The 25,515-nt window shown below is 50.4% G+C and overlaps 4 protein-coding genes across 4 annotated transcripts; 2 read left to right on the top strand and 2 right to left on the bottom strand.

Annotated features, from left to right (window-relative positions):
- Positions 1-753: 753 nt before the first annotated feature.
- ENH_00059520 (elongation factor Tu GTP-binding domain-containing protein, putative) lies at positions 754-12,645 on the top strand (the record flags this gene model as incomplete). The annotated part of the gene is made up of 16 exons (XM_013581893.1): positions 754-826; positions 1,862-2,364; positions 2,840-3,049; positions 3,512-3,737; positions 4,194-4,759; positions 5,173-5,461; positions 5,882-6,420; positions 6,695-6,802; positions 6,967-7,075; positions 7,625-7,987; positions 8,398-8,895; positions 9,296-9,392; positions 9,955-10,224; positions 11,875-11,971; positions 12,225-12,314; positions 12,577-12,645. 16 exons carry the CDS (start codon positions 754-756, stop codon positions 12,643-12,645), a joined length of 4,107 nt encoding a protein of 1,368 aa, XP_013437347.1.
- A 1,114-nt stretch (positions 12,646-13,759) lies between these two features.
- On the bottom strand, positions 13,760-15,049 carry ENH_00059530 (Golgi coiled coil protein GCC185, related, related; the record flags this gene model as incomplete). The annotated part of the gene is made up of 1 exon (XM_013581894.1): positions 13,760-15,049. One exon carries the CDS (start codon positions 15,047-15,049, stop codon positions 13,760-13,762), a length of 1,290 nt encoding a protein of 429 aa, XP_013437348.1.
- Positions 15,050-15,826: 777 nt separating this feature from the next.
- On the top strand, positions 15,827-19,358 carry ENH_00059540 (proteasome PCI domain-containing protein, putative; the record flags this gene model as incomplete). Its single annotated transcript, XM_013581895.1, has 10 exons — positions 15,827-16,018; positions 16,562-17,076; positions 17,221-17,314; positions 17,586-17,647; positions 17,841-17,918; positions 18,107-18,176; positions 18,343-18,434; positions 18,693-18,804; positions 19,088-19,132; positions 19,275-19,358. 10 exons carry the CDS (start codon positions 15,827-15,829, stop codon positions 19,356-19,358), a joined length of 1,344 nt encoding a protein of 447 aa, XP_013437349.1.
- A 1,034-nt stretch (positions 19,359-20,392) lies between these two features.
- On the bottom strand, positions 20,393-25,197 carry ENH_00059550 (LCCL domain-containing protein / F5/8 type C domain-containing protein, putative; the record flags this gene model as incomplete). Its single annotated transcript, XM_013581896.1, has 14 exons — positions 20,393-20,672; positions 20,807-21,063; positions 21,195-21,648; positions 21,742-21,877; positions 21,973-22,138; positions 22,323-22,697; positions 22,771-22,837; positions 23,008-23,110; positions 23,216-23,306; positions 23,463-23,545; positions 23,692-23,828; positions 23,916-23,994; positions 24,133-24,653; positions 24,716-25,197. The coding sequence occupies 14 exons, from the start codon at positions 25,195-25,197 to the stop codon at positions 20,393-20,395; spliced, it is 3,231 nt and encodes a 1,076-aa protein (XP_013437350.1).
- Positions 25,198-25,515: the final 318 nt, after the last annotated feature.

Here is a 25,515-nt window from a genome sequence, read left to right on the forward strand (position 1 = left end):
TCCGTTTTTGGGTCTTTTTGTGTCTCTTTTTCACTCTAAACATTTAATTTTATTTCAGAAATGAATATTTGTTGTTATTTAGCGCAAAGTTGTATTTCTTGCTGCAGTTTTCCCGAAAAGAATCCGCACCCGCAGCAGCAGCAGCAGCAGCAGCAGCGCGCTGCTGCTGCTACCCTGCGAAGACGGGGATGAAAGGCGAGAAACTTGAAAAGTTTGCCAAAAAGGGGTTTTTAAAGCAACCCAAGTTTCAAAAAACCGGAAAATAAAGACAAAACAAATAAATTGGAGAAATTTGTCATTAAAAAGCTGCAAAAATGACAAAAAGTTACCCTCGAGGCTCCCTACAGGCAGCAGCAGGCCTAGAAAGCCCCAAAATAGTCTATTTTAAACCCTTTTTTCTCTCTTTTAGAATTCCCCAGCAGCAAGCACCAGCAAATGTTCATCAGCAGCAATCTGCAGCAAAAAACGGGCTGGCGGCACTTTGCAGCAAAGTGTGGGGCCCCAGGGGCCCCCGGGGGTACTGGCGCTGCCGCGGGGCCCCCGTGGGGCCCCCGCGGGGGCCCCTGCAGCGGCGGGCCCCGTGTCCTGGGTCTTTTGAAGCCCCGAAAGCGGCAATTGGGTTAAATTTTGAATTTTAAATTAAAAATTTGAGAGATTTGCCTTCAAAGTGCGCGGCTAGCTGCCCGAGGAGGCTCGGGTTTCCCCGGCGAGCTGAAGCTGACGGGCTGCGTTGCTGCCAGCGCCGCCGCCCCAATGGCCCGGAAACTGAACTTTTCTTCTCCCGAATTTGTGCGAAATATTTCAATTCTTGCACATGTAGACCACGGTGAGCACTGGGGAGTCGGGGGGAAAGTTGAATCTCAAACTTGAATTCCAGACCCCGAAATCAGTACAACTTCGGGGCTTCGCCGGCTCCCTCGCCTCTTTTTTCCTGCTTTTAAGTCCCAATTAACTCCATTTCTTTTTTGTTTTCCAATTCTTTCGCAAGTATTTCCTCAGTGGTCGCATTAATAGGTCTTTCGCCGCGGCTTGGTGGGCCCCCCGCTCTGAACCCCCCAGCTCTCGGGGTATTTCCCGAAAAAAAAGATACTTTTGCATCTAAAAAAGGCCATTTTGGGGTTTTTTTGAGGGTTTAGGTCTCGGGTTTTTCGAATTAACAACTTCTAATGAACTGGCGTTAAGAATCCTTTAAAAAGATCCATTTAAACTCTCTTTTTATTCTCACTTTGGGGCCCCACAGGCCTTGCTGAGTGGCCCAGCTGTGTATCTCGTGGCTTTTGAAACAGTCTTTACTTGTGGCTCTTTGGGGCTTTCTTTGTAGGGCTTTTCCCTTTTGCATGCACTTTAGCCCACCGGCTCGAGGGCCTCCAAAGGCCCCCCTTTGGGGCCCCCTGGGGGCCCCCTGAGGGCCCCGTGGGGCCCCCTGGGGGCCCCCTGGGGGCCCCGTGGGGACCCCCTGGGGCCCCTTTGGGGCCCCTTTGGGGCCCCTTTGGGGTCTTAAAAGGGTCTTCTTGGACCGCCGTTTCAAAACACCAAAAGGGGCCCCTAATGCATCACAAGGGGGCCGCCAGGGCCCCCTCGTGGGGCCCCCTAGGGTGCTGCGCTGGGGGCCCCTGGGGGCCCCTCCTCGGAGCCCCTAGGGCGGTACCCTGGGGGCCTCTAGGGGCCCCTTTTGGGGCCCCTAGGGCGGTACCCTGGGGGCCTCTAGGGGCCCCTCTTGGGGCCCCTAGGGGCCCCCTTGAGGCCCCTTGAAGCCCCAGTGGCTGTGCTAAGCATTCAGAATTAGCATTTCTGGGATTTATTGGTTTAAATGGTATTTAGAGTTTTGTTTGTTTCGGATTTGTTTGAATTGTCTGTTCAGGAAAGACTTCTCTGTCGGACTGCCTGTTGGCCACAAATGGCTTCATCACTGAGGCCTCTGCTGCCAAACTTCGCTTTTTGGACTCAAGACAAGATGAACAAAATCGCCAAATTACAATCAAAGCAAGTGTAGTTTCTTTGCTTTACCAAAGACGCCCACAGGGCCCCCTCAGAAGTCCCCAAACTTCCCAAAACCCCACAGCAGATTCCCAACTCCCCCACGCTTCGGGGGCCCCTGGGGGGCCCCCTGGGGGGCCCCCTGGGGGGCCCCCAGGGGGGCCCTCAGGGGGGCCCCCAGGGGGGCCCCCGGGGGTGACCCCCGGGGGGCCCCCGGGAGTAACCCCCGGGGGGGCCCTCGGGGGGCCCTCGGGGGGGCCCCCAGGGGGGGGCCCACGGGGGGCCCCCGGGGGGGCCCCCAAGGAGCGCGGCAGGGGGGCCCCCACGAGCTCGCCGTATATGATAAATTTGATAGACTGTCCTGGGCATGTGGACTTTGCGTCGGAGGTAAATGGAGAAAAGTAGAAGCAAATAAGTGAATGAATGAGAAAAGAGTTGTTTTGAGTTTATTTCCTTTTTTGTTTTTCTTTTTTTTATTTTCTTTTTTCGCTTTTGTCCATTTCAAAAGCCAGTTGGTGGCGCTGGCTTTCCACAGAGATGTGGCAGACAGGCGAAAGTGGAAAAAGTGAAAGTTCAAAAATGTCAAATAAAACTATTTTTCATTTCTGCATTCATAATATGTTTTCTTTTTGACTTATTTATCCTCTCTATTTTCTCTTTTTGTCGCGAACTATTCATGAAACGCATGCGAATCTGGGCAAAGAAAAATTCAACGAAGGCATTTGAGCAAGTTATTTCAGAAACCCCGCGACACTTTGCTAATTCATGTTGCATGCATTCAATAAAAAGCTAAAAAGTCCCCAAAATTCGCCAAAGATCTTTGCTTTCTTGCGGACTTCTTTGTTGAATTTTTGTTGAACAGGTTCACGCGGGCGTGCGGCTTTCGGACGGCTGTTTGCTGCTGGTGGATTCTGTAGAAGGAATTTATCCTCAAACACTTTCTGCTTTGTCTTGTGCTTTGAAAGAAAACATTTTGCCTCTTTTGATCTTCACAAAAGTGGACAAACTGATCAGCAAACTCCAGCTGTCGCCCAAGGATGCCTACGCCAAATTTCAAGACATGCTGGAACAAGTAAAGCTGCAGTTCACCCCGTCGAAGTTACTGAATGTTTCGAAAAGATCTAGACCAATGCATTTATTTGTTTTAGTTTTTATATGTTTTAGAAACAAATGCAAACGCATGCATGCAATTGTAGCTGTGATTCTATGCATGCATTAGTGTTTCTGGGTCTGTGTGCCTTCGCATACAAAGTATGTGTATTCGTAGCCACACAAAGCATGAGGCGAAACTTTCCTGTGTGCACCACTGCATGCATTTAAATGTTTATAAAAGCGCATGCAGATGGAAGAATAATATTGTTGGCATTTGTCTAGATGTGGATATTGCATGGATGCTGCGTAGGCTCGTTTTGACAAGTGCATGCAGTCAAACTGGACGCGTTCATAAGCAAACAGTGAACTATTTGCTTTTCTTTTGTCTTTATTTTTGTCTGAATTGACATTTTGTTTCTTTTCCTGCGCTGCTGCCTCTCAGCTAAATGCGCGTCTTCACCAGCATATTTGTGCAGAAGCTTTTCTTGCGGAAGGAGAGGCAGCATTGCCCGTGGCAGCCTCGGGGGGCCGGCCGAGCAGCACAGCAGCAGCAGCAGCAGCAGCAGCAGCAAAGGTGCAGTTTCTGGGCCCCCTCGGGGACCCTTCAGGAGAATTCGTTTATTTCGATGGAGACTCCGCAAATAAACTCGAATTCTCTCCCTCAAGAGGTCAGTTGGGAAGAGAACAACACAGGTTACTGCAGCACAAAGAGTTGCCGAAAGATTCTGATTTCCGGCCTTCAGTGAGGCCCCACGGGAAACTTTGGAAGATAAACTTGAAAAGGCCTTTTAAGTAGTGCATTTGCATGCACTACTTAAAAGGCCTTTTATGCAGTGCATTTGGAGTTTGCTGTTGCAACTGATGCATCTTCATCATTGCAATTAGTTGCTTTCTCATGTTGAGCCGAGTTAAGTGTTCATTTTCTCGTTTGAAAACGTATTTTTGTTTGTATTGCGTTATTTACAAGTTGCGAGCGCATGCAAACTTGGAAAAGTATGCATGTCCGCGCCCAAGGTTATGCATTCACCTTTTCTGGCGTGAAACTGAATGCATTTCTGTGCAATCAAAAGTCCATTTTTGCAAATTCGCTCATTTGTGATTGATTTATTTCTCGCTTTTTTTAGGTAATGTGTTGTTTGCGTCGGCTCTCCACGGCTGGTGCTTCTCCATTCCATCATTCGTCAGCAAGACCCTTCTGTCTCAGCTGGGTCTGCCGGCTTCTTCTTTTTCGAAGCTCTGCAGCGCCTTGTGGGGCGACAAATACATTCGAAGACGCAAACCTAAGCAGCAAACAGCAAATGAAGACGGGCCAGCTGCTGCTGCCCTCCCTGACATCGAAGTCAGATCCTCTCCCTTCACCTCTGGGCAGCAGCGCATGGCGGAGCAGCTTTTGTTTGAGCCGATTTGGAAACTTTACAAAGTTGCTGCTGGTGGAGCTTCATCAGAAACGAATTTCAAAGAGAAGACTCAGAGCAACCCAGAGGAGGACGACAGGCTGGCTCGTCTTTGCGGAATGGCTCGGAATCTGAGCTTAGAGGGAGTCGAAGAACTCGAAAAGGAACTTCGCCGCATTTTGTCTGCAACGAGGCAGCAAAGAGCAGCTGAAAAAAGCAAAATTAAAGAAGAAATGGTCGGAGATATCGTGGCAGCCTTCATGGCGCGGTGGCTGCCCATAGGCGAAACCTTACTTGTGAGCCACAGCGCAGGCGCTCTTGAGCTTATTAAACTCAAGACTTGTGCTGCTGCAGAGTAGTCTATTTGATTGAAATTTGTGATCAAGACTGAACTCGTGCACATCAAGAAGAGCCAGAGTGCCAACATGTGCATTTTTATGCACTCATGTTTCAATTTTATGCAATAGCCAGACCATTTGCTGCTTTGCTGTGCTGCGTAATATGCCTATGCAAATGGCTTGCTTGTGTAGCTAGCCAGGCAGCTAGCACTGCAGCAGCTTCTGCGTCGTTGCTGCTGCTGGCCTCATTTTATTTTTCATTTCTTGCATGTCTACTGCTTCGTTGGCGCATAGGCACCGCCATTTCCATCTTTGTTATGTTTTCTCATTTCGTTCTTTCTCTTTCTCGCCGCGTTTCTGCGCCTTCTTAGGAAACAATAGTTCTAAGAGTACCTAATCCAGTGGCAGCGGCTTTTCAGCGCCTTCACCGCCTCTGCCCCTCTCTGGATCTTTCCTGCATGCAAAAGGCTTCTGGAAAGCCTCATCAGGAGGTTTCTAGAGAAGAAAGTCTTCAGGGAATTCCCCAGGGGGGTTCCCAGTGTACGACACGGGGAAGCCTCCCCGGGGGAACCCCCAAGGAAGACCTTTTGCTGGTTTATGTGGCGAAGTTCTTGGCTGCGGACATTTCAAGTTTACGACTAACGGGCGACACGCTACAGGGTACTGGATACTTGTGAATAAATTGATTCACTTGCTTCAAACTGTTTTTCTTGCGGCCTGCAAACAACTGTGGGCGTCGAATTCAGCTTTTTTTTGATCATGCGTATACAGATAGCCCATTATCAAGTCACATCTACTTTGCTATTTGTGTTCGACAGTCGCTTTACGATGAATGCCATGAAGTGCCTATTTTGGGATCGTCGTTGGAAACATCAGCCACCGTCTTTTTCTGCACTTCATTTCAAATTGAGTTACTTCTAAGCTTTTTGAGTCACCCGCACTAGCTCTTTGTGTATTCTTCTCTCTCGTGCTTCAGTGTTTTTGTGATCTTCGCTTAATTCATGTTCATCTTTTTCGTGTTTCACATTTTTCACGTTTCCACTTTCTGCCCTTTTGTTTGCCCTGCCCTGTGTCCCGCAGGCCTCGAGGCAATTACTGGTTTCGTTGGCCTTAGTCGGATATTTCTAGGCCGCCTAGAGTGCGGAATGACTCTTTTCGTTTGTTCAGAAACACAAGACCCAAGGGGTGGTGTTCCCTCTCTGTCCTCCGCAGGGAGCTCTGGGGGAAACTCCTCGAGTGTTTCCGCGCAGCGCAAACTGAATCAGCAGCAGTATGTTGTAGAGGGAATTTATCTTCTATTTGGCCAAGACCTCCGGCCCGTCAAGGAGGCCACAGCAGGCTCTGTAGTGGCGCTTTCTCTGGTGCCCGCGGGGGCCCCCAAAGAGGCAGCCTCGGGGGCCCCCCAGGGGGCCTTCAAAGATGTTGTGAGGGATGTGACCAGCTGGATTCAGGGTTTGCGGGCATCAGGAGGCTGCCTTATGCAGACAGAAAACCCTTGTCGGTACACTGATGAGTTGGATATACACCGCAGGGGTCCCCTAGCCATGGAAGGAGCTCTCAGGTGCTCGACCCTTAGCAATGACCCCTCTTGCCCTTCTCTTGTTTCCCCATATTCGAAGGTCTGTGACGCCAGATGTTGCTGCTGCCGCTGCACAAGTCCAGCTGCAGCTGCTGCTGCCAGTGCTTCCCTGCTGCTGCCGCCAGTTCTGGTGTGGTGCTGCTGCTGCAGTCACTGTCAGTATGAGTGCGGTTCCTGCTGCTGCACGTGATTCTGCTGCCATTCTTGGTGGCGCCGCTATTAGAATTAGTGCGGTTGCTGCTGCTGCACGTGATTGTGCTGCTGTTGCTCGTGCTGGTAGCTGTGGCTCTGCTGCTGCTACTACTGTGTCGCAGGCGTCGTCTGCAATAGTGCGTGTTGCTGTTGAGTCGGAGAATTTGGAGGACTCTCAGCAGTTTTTGTTGGGAGTGGCTCAGCTCTTTCTTGCAGACCCTTCTTTAGAAGTAGGTTTTGAACTTTATGCGCAAAGTCGCAAATCCGAAACCGCTTTCCCGTTTTGCTTGCCGAATTCCATACCATCTTCGTCTTGGGCCATCCCCCTGCATGCCTCTGCATGCATCTGCTTTTTTTTGTTTATTTTTTTGTATTTTTGTGCGTTTTTCGTTAGTTGTCAGTATTGGACAGCGGAGAGTTGCTGCTGGGCTGCTGCGGCGAAGTCCACTTAGAAACGTCTTTGAAAGACTTAGAGGTGCTGTACGCCCGAGTGCCTATAAGAGGTAAGTGAGCTGTTGGACTTTTTGGCTGAATTTAATTTGTGCCACTCGGAGAGTTTTTAATGTTTATTCAACAGCTCAGATTCACTTAGTGGGAAATATGTACTTAGCTCTGAAGCGCTGAGAGGCTGCGCTGCCTCAAAGGTGATCATGTTAGAATCCCAAATCATTTTATCTTACAACATCTTATCAGCATCACACCTCTAGAGTAGAACAGCAAATAGTACAAACGAATTGAACAGCAAATAGTACAAACGAATCATATACTTTGATAGTAAATAATGATGATGAATAGTAGAAAGCCAAGTTCCAAAAACGTTTGTGACAGTAGGCGCTGCGAAGAGGTGATCCATACAGTGCAATGGCTCATACAGTTCGTTCTTAGATGTGCAGCAAAATGGGCTGTATGCGTGTGAACTCATGAGCTTTAGTCTGACTTTGGCGCTGTTGCTGCCTCAGTTGCTGCTGTTGCTGCTGCTGCTGCCTCGGTTGCGGCTTGCCGGCTCGCTGCTGCAGCAGCTGCGTTTACGTCTGGGGCTGCTGTTTGTTCAGTTTCCCCTCCAATGACAGCAATAAGAGAAACTTTGGCATTTCCATCAGAAGCAGAGGGAGCTGACTCAGGGGCTCTTTCTTTATCTTTTTCGCGCCGCGTACCTTTCCCGCCATGGGTGCCTGTTTGGCGAGACGGGGGGGATAGTGCAGCAGCAGCAGCAGCAGCAACAACAGCATTGGCAGCGGATGCAGCAGAAGCCGCAGAAGCAGCAGATGCATCTGCAGCAGGTGCTGCTGTGGCAGCAGAAGACAAATTTGCTGCCTGGCTAAAAGCCCACCGCAGCAGCAATTCCGTCTGCATAGGAGGTACCCCGGACAGCCCCATCACAATTGTCTTGAAGGCGCAGCGCATGCCAGATAGGGGTAAGGCGAAACCATGAAGTTGAATACAACAGAACAAAGACTTGGGACCCCTAGTGGGGGCCCCTAGTGGGGGCCCCTAGTGGGGGCCCTTGTGGGGCCCCCACGTGCCAGCTTGTTCCTTCAGAGGCTTCCCTTTAAGGCTACATGGGAGTTTTGAAAAAGCCAACAAAACCTCCTGGGGCCTTTTGTGACAGGATTGACAGTGATGAAGAATGGGGGCTTAGTTGAAATTTAGATCTTGTTTGACAGGCCCTAAGAAAGCCCCGAGCAGTTGCGCTGTCTTGGCTTCTCTTTACATTTCGTCTTCTTTGCATTCACATGCCAAGTCTTCTGTTTTATCTGTTTGTGTTTTTTTCCACTTTTTGTGACATTTATTCCTCTGCCCGCTCCTTGTCTCGATTTCTTTGCAGTGACAGACTGGCTGACAGACAACACAACCGACATTTTGCGAGTTTTGAAAAGTCGGATTCCTTCAGCGCGTTTCCTTCGGGCTCAGGATTCCCAAGAGAACCTGCAGGGGGCCCCAGAAGCCAGCGTGGCTGCTTTGGAGTCATGTGCTGTTGAAATTGAGGCGCAGTTAAACAGAATCTGGACTGAAGAAGATCAAGAGGAAAGGACTGCGGCCAAAGGGAGGGCTGGGGGGCCCCTTGAGGGGACCCCTGGTAGGCTGTGGGGCCTGACTTTAAGCGGGGGGGCCACCACGGCGCTTTTCTCAGCTAGTAATATGAGTGTTTTATTCAAAGAAACATCTCCAATTGATGGAGATCAAGAGGTTTCAGCTGGAGGTCCTCAGAAGTGGCAGCAAGAGGCCCCGGCGGTGCAGCAGGGCGGCGAGGGGGTCCCACTGGGATGGATTTCCGCAGAGTGCGAGGGCGCTATGACTCTTGGTGCTGCAAGAAACATTTCAGGTGAAACTGGGATTTATAAAAATTTGTGTAAAGAGATGGAAATCAATGAATGCTGCAAGGGTTTGCATTCAAGGGCTCCTCTGTTTCAAATTTGCAAAAGAATTGTGGTGTTCAGTTCATTTGACGGCTTTGTTGTGCACTATGCTGCGGTATACACACACCATTCAATGCCTTTTGCTCATAAATGGAATGCGCTCTCACATTTTTGAAGCTGCAGCGGCATTTGCAACAGCTTGTGGCGTTGCTGCTGCTGCTGCTGCAGCAGCAGCAACACGTGCACCGTGTCGTGGCTTTGCATACAGCTGGTTTCTCGAAGCTCGCACTTATGTTTATTCGCAGCGCGTTTTATTCTCTAAGTTCATGTTTTTACTACTTATCTTTTATTTTTGAATTTTTTCAGGTTCTTTGTCTGCACAACTCAGTCGTTTGCTGCCGGCGGTCCTCTCTGGTTTTCAGTTGGGCTCACTTGCAGGGCCCCTTGCGGAAGAACCCATTAGGTAGGCATTTGATTCTAATAAATGCAGTCTTTTCTCTAACAAATGCAATCTTTTAAGTAAAAGGCAGCTGCAATCAAGCATTGTTGGTCCTTAGTTTGAAGGAAGTAGACCCGCAGCAGCTAACACAATCACACATGGAAAGAAAGGCTACGTATTTGCTTGCTAGTGCATGCACGTGTACATGGATGCACGAATAAAGTGACAGTATAAGAGCATGCAAGTATGCAGAAAAGTGCATAAATGTATAATATTAAATATTACATATGTATGTGCATATGTACTTATATGCAAGCGAGGCTGTGCAAGTCATTTCATGCACGAAAACGCGCCAACCTCCAGCATGTACACTTGCTTCCCCAACTGGGCAAGACTATGAAAATCAGTAATATGGGAAGACTTACATGAGCATGTCTAAAGTGGGCGCATGTAAAGAAGCGCACATATCCGTTTACACCCACTTACGCGTATGCACACTTGTGCGCAATTATTTACGTGTACGAAGCAATCCCGAAGACATGCATGCATGCGCGTAGCCACGCACAGTGTGCTGTTGTGCTGCCAGGGGTGTAGCCTTCACAGTTGAGGCCCTCGCATTCGGGGAGGGCTTTTTGGGGGCCTCGCGGCGGGGTCCCCAGAACGCGCCTGCTGCTTCAGCAGCAGGAACAGCAGACCCAGCAGCAGCAGCTGCTGCTGCATCTGTTGCAGCGGCAGCAGCGGCAGCTGACGAAGCCGCGAGTGTTTGTTCACGGGAGTCGAAATTGACCGGCAAACAAACAACAACTGGTCCTTTGTCTGTCCATTCTTATGTCGGCTCAGGACAGGTGAGACTGAGGTGTGCAGAAGCCCTAGTGGGGAGGTATCACATATTTGCTTCATTGCATCCTACTATTGTTGCTGCAGTTTTGCCTCACCATTACTATTACTGCGTTTTGTATTTCACTGCTCTATTTTTCTAATTTTAAGCCGTTCCCTAGGTGCCACCACATGCAAAGATAGGCATTAGGCAACTTGCCACATTTGCACCAGTTACACCACATTGAGCGAGTCTATTAGAAGGACTACCCAACCTCTGAAGTATATATGTTTAGATTATTATTTAAAGGCCCAACGCTTTTACTCTTAAAGCGCTCATCGTGCATCTCCCAGGCCCCCAACTTCTTAATAGTTTAGGCTGTAGAGCCTGCTCTGTACTGTAGTCCGGCAAATTGAAACCTTTAGATTCAAGTTCTTGAAATCGCCTCGCCTTATGTCATTTGGAGCACCTCTGTTTTTCGGCTACGATTATTAGCATTGCATGCATATTTCTCAAGGGCTTCTGACTTCACGAGTGGTCTTCTGAGTTGTGGTTTGTCTGAATAAGTAATACCCATGTGCGGATCGCACGCTTGATTGCGTAGTTTCTGCAGACTCTAATCGACACATTGTTTTTCCACTTGCCTAAGATCGTCCCTTGCGCTTTTTGTGTGTCCTTGAATTTGCATTCTTGGTCTTTTACTTCGGCCAAGGCTAAGCAAGCAGGGAATGCCCAGCCCTCATGTTCTGACTGAGCTGTACTTAGACGTGGATGCGTGTACACTGCAATTTCAGGTCATTTCTGCAATGAAGGAGGCGTGCAGGGCCGCAATGCTTCAACGAGGACTCTGCAGAATATATGAGGCAATGCTGAGATTTAGTAGGCGCTACACTCTGTGCTCCCTTTGAAGTCTTAAATCCAGAAACTCCGTGAAGCTCCTGAGCAAATCTTTGTTGTCAATTTTTCTGATGATTGGAGTACATGAGTTACAGTATAGGGCTCCAACATACGCGCATGTGAAAAATTGCCACTTACTGGTAGTCCCTGTGTATGCGGTCCGAATGAGCGAAAGTATCTGCTTGTTTTCTTCTTTTCTTGCTTTTAATAAGTTGCTTTCCTTCAATATGAAAATAATGATGCGTTTATTCATTTGTTTGTGCATCGACACGATACAGCATTGAGTTGCGACCAGCGGGTGATAGGCAAAGCCTATTCTGTCCTGGCGAGGCGCAGAGGGAAAATAATCAAAGAGGAAGTGCCGGAAGGCCAAACATCATTTGTCGTCTTTGGGTTTTTACCAACAGCGGAAGCCCCGGGAATAAGTCAGGAAATAAGGCAAGAGCTTACGAAACATAACACAACATAAGCGCTAGCTTAGCAAGGTTGAAAACAGCTTAATCGTTGACAGCAGGAAAAAATCTTGAACCTGGAATGACTGATGGCTTCTAAAGCTTTTGCCTGTAAACGTAACTCGATGAGTGCCAAAAGGATTTTCATTCGTAATGCACCCTCGCCAGAGCATAAAAACAAATTCTACGTTGTGCTCATGGTTCACCGGCATCTGCTTGCACTGCAGGATTCATGTATGACTTTGCGGCTATATTTGGGCAATATTGCACCACGTTGCAGTTATATTGTACTGAGATTTTTGTAGCATCCACATTTACATTGGGTCCACTTTTTGTCCAGGTCTAAGGCATCAGGCCACGCCTCTCTACAGTTGCAGTTTTCCCACTGGGAAGTACTTCAAGAGGAGCCTTTCCCGGAGGCCTGCATGACTGAGCAGGTACGTAGAGCTCAGAACTTTAACTGTTCGACCTGAACTTAGAGCTCAAGACTTATTTAGGTTTCGCCGTCCGACTTCAAAGAGTGAAAGCCTTCAGTTTGACTCTGAGGGTACAGGCTGGATGCCTGTGAGGGCAAGAGGCGTCCTTCTGTTTTGCAGTCAGTTCAGAGTTTAGGGTTTAGGACTTATTTGATTTGGGCAAAACCATTTGCATGCGTTTGCGAAGAGTATTTGCGTGCTGTCTTACATTCAGGAACTCGAAGACGAAGGGGAAGCGGCTTTGTCTTCTTTGGCAACCCAGATTCATGCAAGAGCTATCATCAATTCCATCAGGAAAAGCAAAGTAATTGGCACTAAGCTCTGAGCGTTCATTCTTAGCCACTAAACGCAATATTTTAAGGATCGAGTACACCTCTCCAGCAAACCCTGTATTCTATATAGGGGCCTTCACAATTAATTAATCCGGGAATTTCAAATGCGGCATTGTGAAATCAGACCGTGACCTCGGATGCTGAGTGTTTGGCTCAGACCTCACAACACTAAAGTATAGATACGTGAGTTCTCAGGTGTTTGGTTTGTTTTGTGTTTGTCTGGGCTTTCCGCAGGGTCTTCCCACTGAAGAAAAGGTGGTCAATGATGCTGAAAAGCAGAGGACTCTATCTCGAAAAAAATGAAAACAATAGACACAGCGAAGAGAGATGCCGTGTTTTATTTCTTCACACCGTTTTGTGTGCACATGGCTCGCCAGACGTTTTTTTTATTTCCTGTTTTAATGGAGATACACTTACTTTTCTTTAGTTCCTGTTTTAATGGAGATACACTTACTGGCGCCGCGTGTTGTTGGAGTCCTCACAAACTCAGAGTAATGAAATAGAGCGCGAGCAGACGACACGGAAATGTAGACAATAAAGAACACAAATGCGCGCAAGCAGATGCAAAGCGAACCAATAGTGGTCTGCTTTTATTTTTAATTGATATTAATTGCAAGTTACTTGCACAGACCCGAAATATGCTGTCAGTGGTGCACTAGTGCTGTATTTGTGTCTAATTTAGGGTATTAGGGTTGAAGTCCGTACGCATATGTATCTAAATGTACCGGCATATTTATTTGCACAGTTTGAATTGCTCATGTATTTAGTTGAAGTCATGTTTCGTCTGCAGCATGCAGATATAATATGGAGTGAAGTTTCACTACTCCTATGCGGATGCTGCTTCTGCAAGGAGAGCAGCGCTACGTTATTTCCTACAAGTTAGTATGCACGAACACAAGAGTAAATGTGAAAACATGTCCGAGAGAAGAAGAAAAAATGCATGCACAGAACGCAAACATGGTGATGCATCTACAGCCAAAAGTGCATGCACAGTAGACAAGAAATGCACGAGCCCCTGAACATGAATATTCATGAATATTAATGCAGCCTAGAGAAAATCTATAATAGCCAAAACCCAGTTCCACAAGGCTCGGAAGCTGAGAAGCAAACAAGCACTTAGTAAGAAATCGAAATCCTGTACAACGAAGCAGCAGCAGCAGTTGCTGCAGTTGCCGCTGCAGCACGCAGACGGCCTGGCAAATTCGCTATGGTGGGGCACGCAGCAAGGAAGCTTTTGCTGCAGCAGCTGCTGTTGCAGCTGCTGCCGCTAAGCTGGTGCCGCTGCAGCTTTTGCTGCAGCAGCTGCTGCTGCAGCTGCTGCCGCTAAGCTGGTGCCGCTGCAGCTGGTGCTGCTGCAGCTGTTTCTGCTGCTGCACCTGCTGCGGCTGCGACGGAGCAGCTGCCTCCGCTGCTGCTGCTAAGACGAGAAAACCTTGCAAGGCAAGAGAAACCAGCAAAGGGGAACTTGCATGCATGCAGTGACTGCAATAACGTAAGAGGCACAAGAGCCCCGCGCAGTGCCCCCCTGCAGGTAAGCTGCTCTGGCTTCCTTGCCAGCAGCGTCGGACCGCTTGAGCAAAACAAAGAGTTCTGCTGCAGCGCAGCACGAAAGGTAGACAAAAAAGCAAATGAACACGAGAGGCCGGCTGTTTGCTGCTGCTGCTGCTGCTGCTGCTGCTGCAGCTGCGGGCTCCCCTGAAGCGAACTCGTCCGCAGCAACGGCAGCTGCGGGGGCTCTCGAGGCTGCCAGCGCGTCCAGCAAAATGCGCAGCAGCAGCAGCAGCGCAACATTGACATATTTGTAGCCGCAGAAGCACAGCAAGTCTGCTGCTGCAGCAGAAGCAGCCCCCGTTATGTACAGCACGAGCTTCAGCAGCCCCACTTCGCCCAGCAGCAGACACAGCGCGAGAGAGAAAGTCGAACCCAGAAGCTCCGGGTAGAAAGTTCCTTGTGTTCCCGTTTGAATGCCGACGAGAAGAACAAAAGTGGTGAGAGCCATGAGCGGGATGTACAGGTCGCGTTCAGGTGTACAGACAGCTGCGGCGCCGCTGCTGATGTCCGAAGAAGCAGCCACTGCCATTCTCGAAGAAGAGCCTTTCATGAAAAGAGCTCTGAAGGGAAACAGCAGCTGCCCCAGCCGCAGACGCACGTAGCTCTGGCTCACGCTGAAGTACGGCCGCAAAGACAGCAAAAACGAAGGAAACTGCTGCTGCAGCATGGACACGTGCTTCTCCGCCTGCACTGTCAGGTTGTCCGCCACGGAGTGCAGCACCATGTTCATCACTTGCTGCTCAGCGCTGGGGCCCCCCGAGCCCATCTGCGGGGCCCCCTGCTCAGTTGGGGGCGCGTCCGAACGAGGGGGGGCCCCCTGTCCAAAGGGGGAGCTCCAGACGCCGCCCGCGTGGGCCGCAGAAGAGTTGAAGGGGGGGCCCCCGGGGGCCCCCACGGAAGGGGGCCCACCCATGGGGGCCCCGTAGGCGGGGCCCCCAAAAGACCCTCGGTGGCGGTAGTCAGCGCCTCGGGCTGGAGTTGGCGCCCAAGAGGTGGCAGGATCCCCTTGGGGGCCCTCTGCAGCAGAAGGAGGGGCCCCTCCCCCCATGCTGGCGGAGCCAACGGAAGACAGCGGACGCATCGGCACTGCAGGGGGCCGAGAGCCGTAAGGGGCCCTTTCCCCAATGGGGTGGCCCCCCCTCGGGTAGAGATCCATTAGTTTCTGGGAAAGACTGGGAAGGCTTCTACTTGCTGGTGCCTGTAGGCTGGGGTCACGGTGCTAGACGCTGCTGCAGTGGCGAGGCGTGCAGCCCGGCATGCCTGCACTCGTTGGCCGGACTAAAAGAAAAGGAAAAAGTCAATCGAAACTCGAAAAAACAGAAAGAAATAGTCTAGAGGCATGCGCCGCGAGAAACGGTCACGCAAGCGCCTCTACTACCGAAACGTACAGCGGCGGTGCGGCGGCGACAGCGCGGTTTCAGGGAAATGTGGAGCCTTTTCAGAAACTGAAAAATCCATTCCTCCTCAAAATTGAAGAAATCACCATTGTTGTCTCAAGGTTTCCGCTGTCTCGCTGCTGTTTACTGCAGTGAGAACAATAGAATGAACGGCAGGCAGCCCCAAACACAAACCATCATCAGCCCCGTGCAGACCGGAGCGTTTGTCGCCTGCTTAAGAGAGAGAAAAGCAAAGTTATTTTACCGCAGCTTCTAGAATATTCATTAATCCCGCTTTCCATATGCCCTTTCACCAACACAGCTGCTGAGCTTAACTCTCAGCATCTCCACATCCGGGAAGAAACTGGTTTCAGATGGTCCTCGAAGCTGGCTTCTCCCATTCAACAAAGCTCCACTAGTTACTACACCAGCTGAAGAAGCCCTCGGTGATGATCTTTCATAAGCCTTTGGAAGCAGCACCGGCGCTGCGCAGCTTCTGAAAGCTTCCAAGAAGAAATTCAAGTTGAGAGCCCTCCCACACCATTCACCGCAGCACCATGCTCGCGGACGCGCGGCCTGCGGGGAAGCTCCGGGCAGGCCGGTGGCCCCGCGCAACGAATCAGCAGACAGAAAGCTGGGTCAGTAGGATGTTGCAGGCAGTCAGTGAGCGCAACGGGGAAGCCTTTTCGGAGCTGATCCGCCACTTGGATTCCATCATTCCCGACGAGGAAATTGCAAATATGCCGGAGGTGAGATTACCAATTGCTAGTTAGTGCTTTTAAACCGGTGCATGGCGCTGAATAGTTGAAAGGGCTCACGCCGAAGCAAAGAGGCGCGCATTGATGCCAACCCGCAAACACTGTGATCGCCAAAGTAGGGGCATATTATTCTCGACTGCTCTTTTTATTGCTGCATTTGTTTTTATGGGAACACATAGTTTTGTTCGCTGGTCTGCTGTTTGTGCATGTGTGAATAACTGCTTGTATGTGGCTGTTTTTGCACCTCTCTGGACACGCACGCATATGATCTGTCTCGGCGAGTGCCGTGTAGGCAGTGTTCTTGCATAGAAATGAAATTAGAACCGAAAACTAATACTTATTTGCACTCGTGGGTCTGTGAGTGTCTAGGTAAATGCGCACTCGTAGATATGTAGGCAAAGATTCACAACCCCACAGCAGCACTTGCCCACCCAAAAGACTCAGGAGCACGCGCAGTGGCTCGGACATTGGAAAGCCAAGAAGGCTTTTTCCAGCAAATTATCTTTTGTAAATGTTGCTTCCTGCCTGCCGCAGACAGTGATGACTGCCATAGTGAACACCAAGCTGAAGGAGGCTTCTCTCCCGAAGGCTGCAGACACTGCGTTTAAGCGCCTGTTTTTTTCCTTTCTGAAGCTAAGGCAGTTGCGGTGCACATTGAGGTGGGGAGATGTAGTGCGGCAGTGCATATCTGTGCTAGATCTGTACGTGGACTTGTACGTGGGGGCCCCCGCGGCCAGCTGCTCCTGGCTGGTGCCTGGGCTGGCTGCGCTGTGCACGATAATGAGCCGCGCGGCGTTTGCTGCGGACAGCAGCAGCGAGGACAGCGCAGATCTGCTGGAAGAGGCTGAGGGGGCTGCAGACACCGACGAGATGCAGCACCGATACACAAAACAAATTTTAAATGCCATTAGACCCAAGCTAGGAAAGGTCAGAGGGGAGGAGGCCAGACATGGAGCCTACGTGGTGCTTCTTGGGCAGAGCATCAAGCGCTGCTTGCAGCTAGGCAATATGCAGATGGCCGCGGGCTTCCTCAAGCTCTGTGACTCACGGTGAGACAGGCTTTGAAGCCTCAAGCCCTGCTTTGAACTCAGCCCTGAGCTCTCAACTTCTGTGGATTTGCTGAGGCAAATGCCTTTCTTTTCTTTTCCTATTGTTGGGCTGTTTCTTGAGTTGCTCCATTTCTGCCGCGCCAGACAAATCAACTTCAGTCATGCGCCTCGCGGCCCCATGGTGAACTTCCGGTATTATTTAGGTCGGCTCTACATGCAGCAAGAGCAATTCGAGCAGGTAAAACCCGTCAATTTAAAACGCTAAGCAATTTATTGTCTGGTTGGAGTTGATAATAGTCATTTGAGAACTTTAGGCTTCACAGGCAGCTTCCCAGGGCCACTGAGTACTGCCCAGATTGCGGTGCTTCTGTCCATCTTTAGGTTTTGCTGCAGTTAGATATAACTATGGCAACTCACATGTTCATGTTCTTCCACCGAAATATTTACCTGTCTGCTTATCGAATAGTCACTGTCAGTGGACCATCTAGAGTGCTGGGTTTGTGTTGCAGTCCGAATCAGAGTTGGTTTGGGCTTTTTCAAACTGTCCGCCCACAAAGATGCGCGTAAGAAGGTGAGTTGTGGCAGGACTTAGCTTAAACTACACATAGCGCCGAGAAAGCCAGGTAGCTTCGTTGACTCAACCAGGTCTGGTGCTGTTTAATAGCCTTTTCCAAGCTAATGAGCTCCGAAGTCATTTCATTTCATCTTCCTGCCCCAGTTCAAATGGTCAAATTAGTCTGTTTGGTCTTTCTTCGTTGCCGCAGAAATATTTTGGAATGTCTCGTCGCGGCGCGGCTGCGCATGGGGAAGCTGCCGAGCGCAGAGTTGCTCAATAAATATCAGTACGTTAACCTATGCACTCATCTGTGTGTGCAGTGCAGCTTGCAATTATTACAATTGTCGCCAATATTTAGTCCCACTTTTCAGGGTTATTTGCTTATCCGTTCATTTTTCAGTCCTTTTGTTTCGTCGAGGTAGCTTTTACCTGCCATAACCGAAGCAACAGTAGGTGTGTTTTCGTTTCTTTCAGGATGCCTCATTACTTGGACATAATTAAGGCGATGAAAAGCGGCAATCTGTCGCTGTTCGACCGAGCACTTGTGCGTTTTTACCTCTGCTGCTGACACAGTGTACTCGGTTACATTGTGGCTGCTGCGTGCACTTGGCGTATTATTCTGTTTCGTCAGAGATGGGGGGGAAAGACTTGAAATAGTTGTACTTATGGTCTAGTTTTCCTCTTTTTTCTTCATTCTTTACGATTTGCAGGAGCAACACGAAAGCGTCTTTATAAAACACGGCACAATTTTGTGCGTGGAGCGGCTTAAGTTCATTGTCTTCCGCACCCTGATGAAACGCATGTAAGAAACGCAAATGAATCAGCAGGAAAGGAAAGAGTGGCAAAATCAAGCGCGAGAAACGCATGCAAAAGAGATAGCACTAGGCAGCAGTCAGAGCTTGCCTTCCCCTGGTAGTTACTGAAATACAAATACAGTTTTTGACTGATTCTGTCTTTTTCTAAGCGTTTCCCCCTTTGATATTTCTCAGTTGTTCCATTAATTTCTTCATATGTTTGTTGTAAATTGCTGCTTTCTGCTGCGGCTTGGCTTGCTCTTCAGGAAGCAGTGGTGGTTGGAGTCTGGCTTGGCATCCAAAGCCAACATTGTCCCGATTCAAGTTTTCACTGCAGCCATAAAGTGGCAGAGTGACGAGCTTTTCGACGACGATGAAGTGGGGAAATAAATAATTGAATGAATTCGCGTATTTGATCAGATCAACTGCTCAATTCTCAGTTAATTTTTTTTCGTTATTTTGTGATTGAAGTAATTCTTGCCAGTAGGAAGCTTCAGTCACCCCAGCTAGCAAGCAGCATGATTTGAATAAATAGTGATTTGGTAATTTTCCTTCATTTTCTGTTTACAGAAAAGCCCCCTTAACACCTTAGTAGCATTTTGCTTTTTATTAATTGTTCTTTCTGCCGTGTGCGCGTTGCCTTCTTTTGCACTGTCTGCAGATGGCTTGCATCAGCGCGAACCTGATTAGAATGGGATACATAAAAGTCCGTCCGGCATTTTTCTTTTTTTATTTTTTGCAGTTTTGTGTTATTATTTGCCAGTTGTGTCTACTTTGCATGCGGCGTTGCCCGCGTGCTTTTGCTGCACTACTTGCGGGTTTGCCATTCATGAACTTCGCTGCTGCAGGGTTACATCTCGTGGGAGCACATGGTGATCGTTTTCAGCAACCAAGAGCCCTTTCCGAGTCTCAAGACATCTCGGGGGGCTTAGAGGGGCTTAGAAAAAGCCAAGATGATAATCTCAGAGCTCTGCTACCACTAGTGTGTGCATGCGTTGGCGTCAGCACTTGCATGCAGCTGCATGCACGGAGGTGCAGGGAAGTGCATGCAAGTGCGGGCAGACGTGTCGATGCACACATTTAGAAAAGTTGTGCAGTTTTTCTGTTGGGTTGTCAGTTTTAAATTGGCAAAGAAAAGGCCACCAAAAAGAGGCACTGATTTGCGCTGTGGTCTGGGCTCATCCCTCGAAGGAAGAAGGGCTGGCAGGCCTCCAGTTTGAACAGAAATGCAGACTCACACAAACGTGCAATTACTTAATTCATTTAGTGGCTGAAATCCATGTTTGTTTCTGCTGCCCCAGCTGCTGGCAACGCGCTTGGCATTCTTGAACTTCTCTTAATTTGTTTTTGCGGAAGTGGAGGCCCAGCGGGCCCTTGAGCTCTTCTCCTTTTTCGCTGCTTTGGCAACAGAACGCGCATGCCTCTCTGGCGCATGCACCATCCCTCTGTTAGTTTGTTTTCAAGGAACTTTCAGTGAAGCAAAGTTCGTTTTAATTAATCAAATTAGCTCAAGTACCTGTTCGCAGTGGCCAAAGCCGGCTCCTTGGGTGTCAGTGCATTCCTCGATGAGTGTGCTCAGGTGTATGTGCAGCTCCTCTGCATGCGTTTGGTTCTGTTTGCATCTCTTCAAGCATTTATATTTTTCAGGAACTTCGAGCAGCAAGGTGCTGTTGCTGCAGCAGTGGCTGCAGAAGTCCTCCGCGCAGCTCTTCGCCTTGTTCAGGTTTCTGCTTTCCATCAGAGAGCATTCGTGTTGCCGCTGCAGCGGGTGGACAGCCTCTACGCAGCTTTTCCTGCGGCGCAATTATGTTTTATGTTTAGTTCAAATCAACTCAAGCAATAGTTGCAACTTTACAAAAAGAAGCAAAGACTCACCAGGGCGCTGCTGCTTCGCTGAGTTTCTTGCGGCTGGCTCGGCGCTTTGCTGCTGCCTGTCGCCGCGCATGAATTCAAAATATATTTTCTTTCAAGCAGCTTCAACGGAGAGGCCAGCAACACCCACCTTGGTCCTCAGCGGCGCCGGCAGGCCCCAGAGAAATTGCTGCTGCTGACTGCTGCTGCTGCTGCTGCTGCTGCTGCTGCTGCTGCTGCGGAATCGGCTGGAGCTGCCTTGTCTTAGCTGCAGGCCTTTTGAAATGGGCGAGCAAGGGGCAGCGTCGAATCGGAAGTTGTCGAAGAGGACTCCTCGTTTGGCGCCGGAGACGAAGAGGCCAGCAGTTCCCGAGAGGAAGCGTTCATCGAAGACGCTGCGCAGTGGAGTTTGAAAGCACTTTTATTTTTGCATTTTCGACTCAAAACTTGAAAAATACTTTAATTTTTTTGAATTTTTTGAATTTTTCAACTCATTGCAGCCACTAAGAATGCCCAATGGCCCACTCACTCCAGCGCTGGACTCCAGTGCTTCTCCCCCGCGCCCACGGCCACCTTTATGCGGCCGTGGTGCAACTCTATGCGCAGGCGGCTCCAGCTGTTCTCGCTGCAGCACTGGGGGCTTTCAGTTTGCTGCAGCAAAAAGGCCTCGCCGTCTTCGACTCTGTGCAGCAGCAGCTGCTGCGGCTCGTTGCTGGCGGACAGCAGCAGCAAGTTCTGCAGGTCTTGCATTCTGAAGGCGACTCCGGCGGTGCCTTTGTCGAAGAGCTGAGCCGAAGACAAGTTCAGTTTTGCAAAGCACCATTTCATTGCCAGTTCTTATTTTTCAACATTTAATTGGCAGTTCTTTTCTTTTTAATTTTAATTTTTTCGTAATTTGAATTTCGTGGTCATCTCACGAGAAAGTCCACGTGAATCACTCCGTCGTAGAAACGGCGCCCCTTCAGGAAAGCAAAAGTTCCTTCCGTGGCCCTCCGCCCCTTCACCGGGGCGGACTGACCAATGGTCTTGGAGTGTTTCTCATTGTTGTATTTTTTATTGTTGTGTGTTTTATTGTTGTGTTTTTTATTGTTTTGTTTTTTATTGTTTTGTTTTTTATTGTTGTCTTCATTTAGCTGCACTTCTGCGTATCCCCAGGAGCTGGGGCCCCCCGTGGCTCTGTAGCTGTCGGCAGTTTCGAACACATCCGAAAAGGCGTCTCGAGTGTAGTTGAGGCTGAAGGACTGAAAGCCTGTTTGGCTCTGTCTCTGCTTCTCCACTTTTCTCAATTTGTGTGTCAGTGCCTCCAGTTCTGCGCCGAGGGCCCCCGAGCTGTTCAGCAGAGCCGTTGCTGCGCCTTCCGCCTGCTGCAGCCTGCAGCAGCAGCAGCAGCAGCAGCAGCAGCAGCAGCAAGGAAAGCTGCATGAAAGCAGCAGCAGCGGCTGTTTCTGCAGCAATAGGACTCACAGGTCGCCCGTTGCGCTCAGCACTTGCTGCTGCAGCAGCGCTGCAGGCATCAGGGCCTCTTCCAGCGCTGCAGTGGCCTCTGCTGCTGCTGTCTGCGCCGCAAACACGTTTGTGGGGTCTAGGCCGTGGACTTCGTCTGCAGCAGCAAGAAACAGCCGCAAGATGCATGCACGCATGCAAAACAGTGGGATCGGGAAACAGACTGAGACCCAGGAAAAGCCACCAACCCACCTAAGGCCCCCAGCACGTCGTTGATCACAGCAGCCATCATGGGGTCTATCATCACATCTTCAGCTTTTTCGTTCGGAGTTTCCGAGACAGAAGCACCGGCGGTGGTCGAGACTGCGAGCTCGATGAAGGAACTCGACAAAGTCGAAAGACTCTCGATGGGGCAGTCCTGCGGAGCCGGCATGTAGGCCATGGTCAAATAATCAAATAATCAAATAATCAAATTTGGTAATGTTAAACTTTAGTTCAATTAAAGTATTTTTCGCGCATTCGACATATAATAAATACAGAACTTTCAATTTTTTCAAATTCAAGTTGCATGCAGGGTGGGCTTGGCCCAAGCAAATTCTTACCTTGGCAACTGGCACAATTCGAACGCTGCGCGTCACTCGCCCCCTGCGTTTGCTGGGCAGGCCGCCTCCGTTTTGCTGCTGCTGCTGCTGCTGCTGCTGCTGCTGCAGGTCTGTCTTGAGCTCATTAGTGAGTTGAATGGTGTTGGGGGTATTCAGGGCCTCCGACTTGACTCCGTTGCTTGTAGAGCCCTCGTAGAAGGGCAAGCTGCTCTCCAAAGAAACACTGGCCAGGCCGCCCTTGCTGGCCTTAAGGACTCCGGCGTGGACTGCGGCTTTGCAAATGGCGCTCAAGTCCGAGTAGAGGCCGTTGGTGCCGAAGACTGGCAAAGAGCTGGCCTCGCTGCAGCCGGGCGGGCACTCCACCACGATGTTGGTCTGCAGATTCGGGAAAGAAGATGCAAATGCAAATGTTTCTGCATTTCCGAAAAGAAATTCAAGTTCAGCTCACGTTGGTTATTCCGAAAAACGCCGGGTGAGAAGCGGCAGACGCCTCGCAGCCGATGTCGATGTGTGGCCTGAGGCGCAAAGTGCAGCAAGTTGAATTTCAAGTTTCATTGAATGCACCACTTCATTTCATTTCCTGCGGGAACCTTACACTGCATGCATTACTTTGCTGCATGCAGCATTCAATCCCTGCATGCGCTGTGCTCTGCATGCATTGTGTGCTTGCACAGCAGCTGCTCACAGCGCGACTTGGCCTTCCCCCGCATTTGTCGAGCAGACAATAACTCCCACATTTGCGGTCTCGATGTCGAAGTAAGTGGGCTCGGCTCCAGGGAGCCTCAGGCCTGCACGGACGGAGTGTTGTTACAGGGGTGTTGGGAAACATGCAAAGTAATTGAGTGAGTCAATAAGATTTTCTGTATCCATTATCGTAGTTATTGAGTAATCACCGGCTGTAGGCAATGCCTTTGGATTCGCCTTCGAACTTGTAGAGCCCTCAAGCAGCAAAGAAGTCAAGTCCGTCGTGCCCGAGAAGAGGTCCTAAATCGATTTCGAACATGACAAAAGTCTCACAGCGTCCTACTGTTTATTCCTATTCTGTTTAGCAGTGATAATTGCAGTTATTGGCAGTACTGTTTTCACTTTGTTCAGCACTTTATCACATTAGAAGTCAATTCAGTGACTGGCTTTTTCTACCTTGTAGGCGCCCGTGCACTTCCCCTCCAAGCAGCCCATATCGTGGGCCAGCGGCAGCACTGCGTTTTCGACTTCGTCAAGTCCTGAGAGTTCGCAAGTTTGTTTGTTTCCTGAAATCTGGTGGACTCAATTGGCTTGCCGATTTGCTTCAGAGCCAGCTGCAGCGCCCGGAGGTGGCCAGCGGACTGCAGCACGAAGGGCTCCAAGCCCTTCTCCGCACACCGCAGACGCAGAGAAGTCAGCGAATGCACTTTGGGAACATTTGTGTTTTCGTCTCCAACTCCGAGTTTGACGAAAAGCAGCGAAGTGGCGCTTTCCATGGCGCAGTACACCCGCAGCGGATGCGGCGCGCAGCGGGGCAGGATCCTGCATGCCCCCGGCAATTATCGATTGTTTTCTTTTATTTTATTTATCGATTATTTTCTTTTTATTTATTCCTTTGGCTTTTCTCACCAGTAAAACCCCGAGGGGGCCTCGGGGCTGGCGGCCTTCGCAGCGAAACAGTCTTCAGCGGGGTAGTTCGGGGAGTCGCCTGCAAGAAACGCGTGTGAGCAGCAGCAGGAGGTGGGCGCGCAGCGCTGCTGCTGCTGCTGCTGCTGCTGCTGCTGCTGCTGCTGCTGCTGCTGCTGCTGCTGCTGCTGCTGCTACTGGGGGCTGTTGCTGCTGTCACCTGGTAAATAGCCGAGCTCCCGCTCGTCCCGGCCCTGGCTCTCGGAGGAAAGCTTGAGGAGTTCGCCCTGGAGAGTGGCGGCGGTGGCTGCGAGCGCCTGCGTTTGCGTTTTGAGTTTTTCTTTTTCTGCGACGCAGCTCTTGGCCTTGTCGAGGCTGTCGACTGCGAGTTTCGTCTTCTTGCTGAGCGCGCGGGAGCGCCGCAGCACGTCTTCCTCGAGCGAGTCCATCTTGGCCGCGATCTCGGAGTCGAATTCATGAACTGGCAGCAGAAAGTACTTGTCTCGCGCGTCTTCGGAGTTTGCTGCCTCTTTGCAGTCCCCCACGGCGGAGTCCAGCCGGCTCGCGAGGGCGTAGACCTCTCGAAGGCCGTACACGTACTGGTCCCCCACTTTGCCGTTGGTGGTGTGCGGGTGGGTCATCAGAATGCGCACGTGCTGGACCACTGGTCCAGGGAGAGTGTCCAGAGTGAGGTTCGCGGGGTTGGCGGCGTTTTCAGCTGCGTCCCTGAGCGGGCCGCGGCTGAGGTGTACAGACACCGCAGCGGCAGCAGCAGACCTACGTGAAGCTCTTCCCGTCCGCACTGACTTGCACTTTGTAGGCCATGGGGGGGTATTCCCAGTCGAGGCGCAGCGCGGCGAGCCGTGCGCTCTTTCCTGAATTGGCGCGGCGTGAGCGGCGCCTCGAGGCCCCTTGAGGACTTCTCCGAATTCAAGTTTTTCGGAAACTCACCGAGGTCGATGTCGAAGGCCACGGGGTGCTCCTCGGCGTCCGGAAAGGCCCCAGAAGCCCAGAAAGTGGCCACGTCTCGGTCGAGAGCCATTGCGGGGCTGTGGGCCGCGCCCGCGGAGCTGCCGCTGCGAGCTGCGGCCCCGAAGGCCACGGCGATGTCCCCAGTGCCCGGCTCTGTGCCGTGGCTGTTCTGCTGCGTCAGGCAGTAGAAGCCGGCGCGGTCCAGCCGGAGTTGGGAGTTGGGCTCGGGGGTCCAGGTGGAGCGGCCGTCGCCTTCTTCGAGGGCCGCGAGGCAGTTTCCGAGGACCACTGCGCCTCCGCCTGCAAGCCGCATGCAGGGAGTTGTGGGGTTTGAGTTTTTGCAGATTTGGAAAAAAAATGAAGACAAACGGAGACAGCCGCATGCAGGGAGTTGTGGGGTTTGAGTTTTTGCAAAATTTGGAAAAAAAATGAAGAGAAACGGAGACAGCCGCATGCAGGGAGTTGTGGGGTTTGAGTTTTTGCAAGATTTGGAAAAAAATGAAGAGAAATGGAGACAGCCGCATGCAGGGAGTTGTGGGGTTTGAGTTTTTGCAAAATTTGGAAAAAAAATGAAGAGAAATGGAGACAGCCGCATGCAGTGAGTTGTGGAGTTTGAGATTTTGCAAAATTT

The sequence above is a fragment of the Eimeria necatrix genome, genomic scaffold, assembly GCF_000499385.1.
Source record: "Eimeria necatrix Houghton genomic scaffold, Enh_scaff505, whole genome shotgun sequence".
In the NCBI taxonomy this organism is placed as follows: Eukaryota; Apicomplexa; class Conoidasida; order Eucoccidiorida; family Eimeriidae; genus Eimeria; species Eimeria necatrix.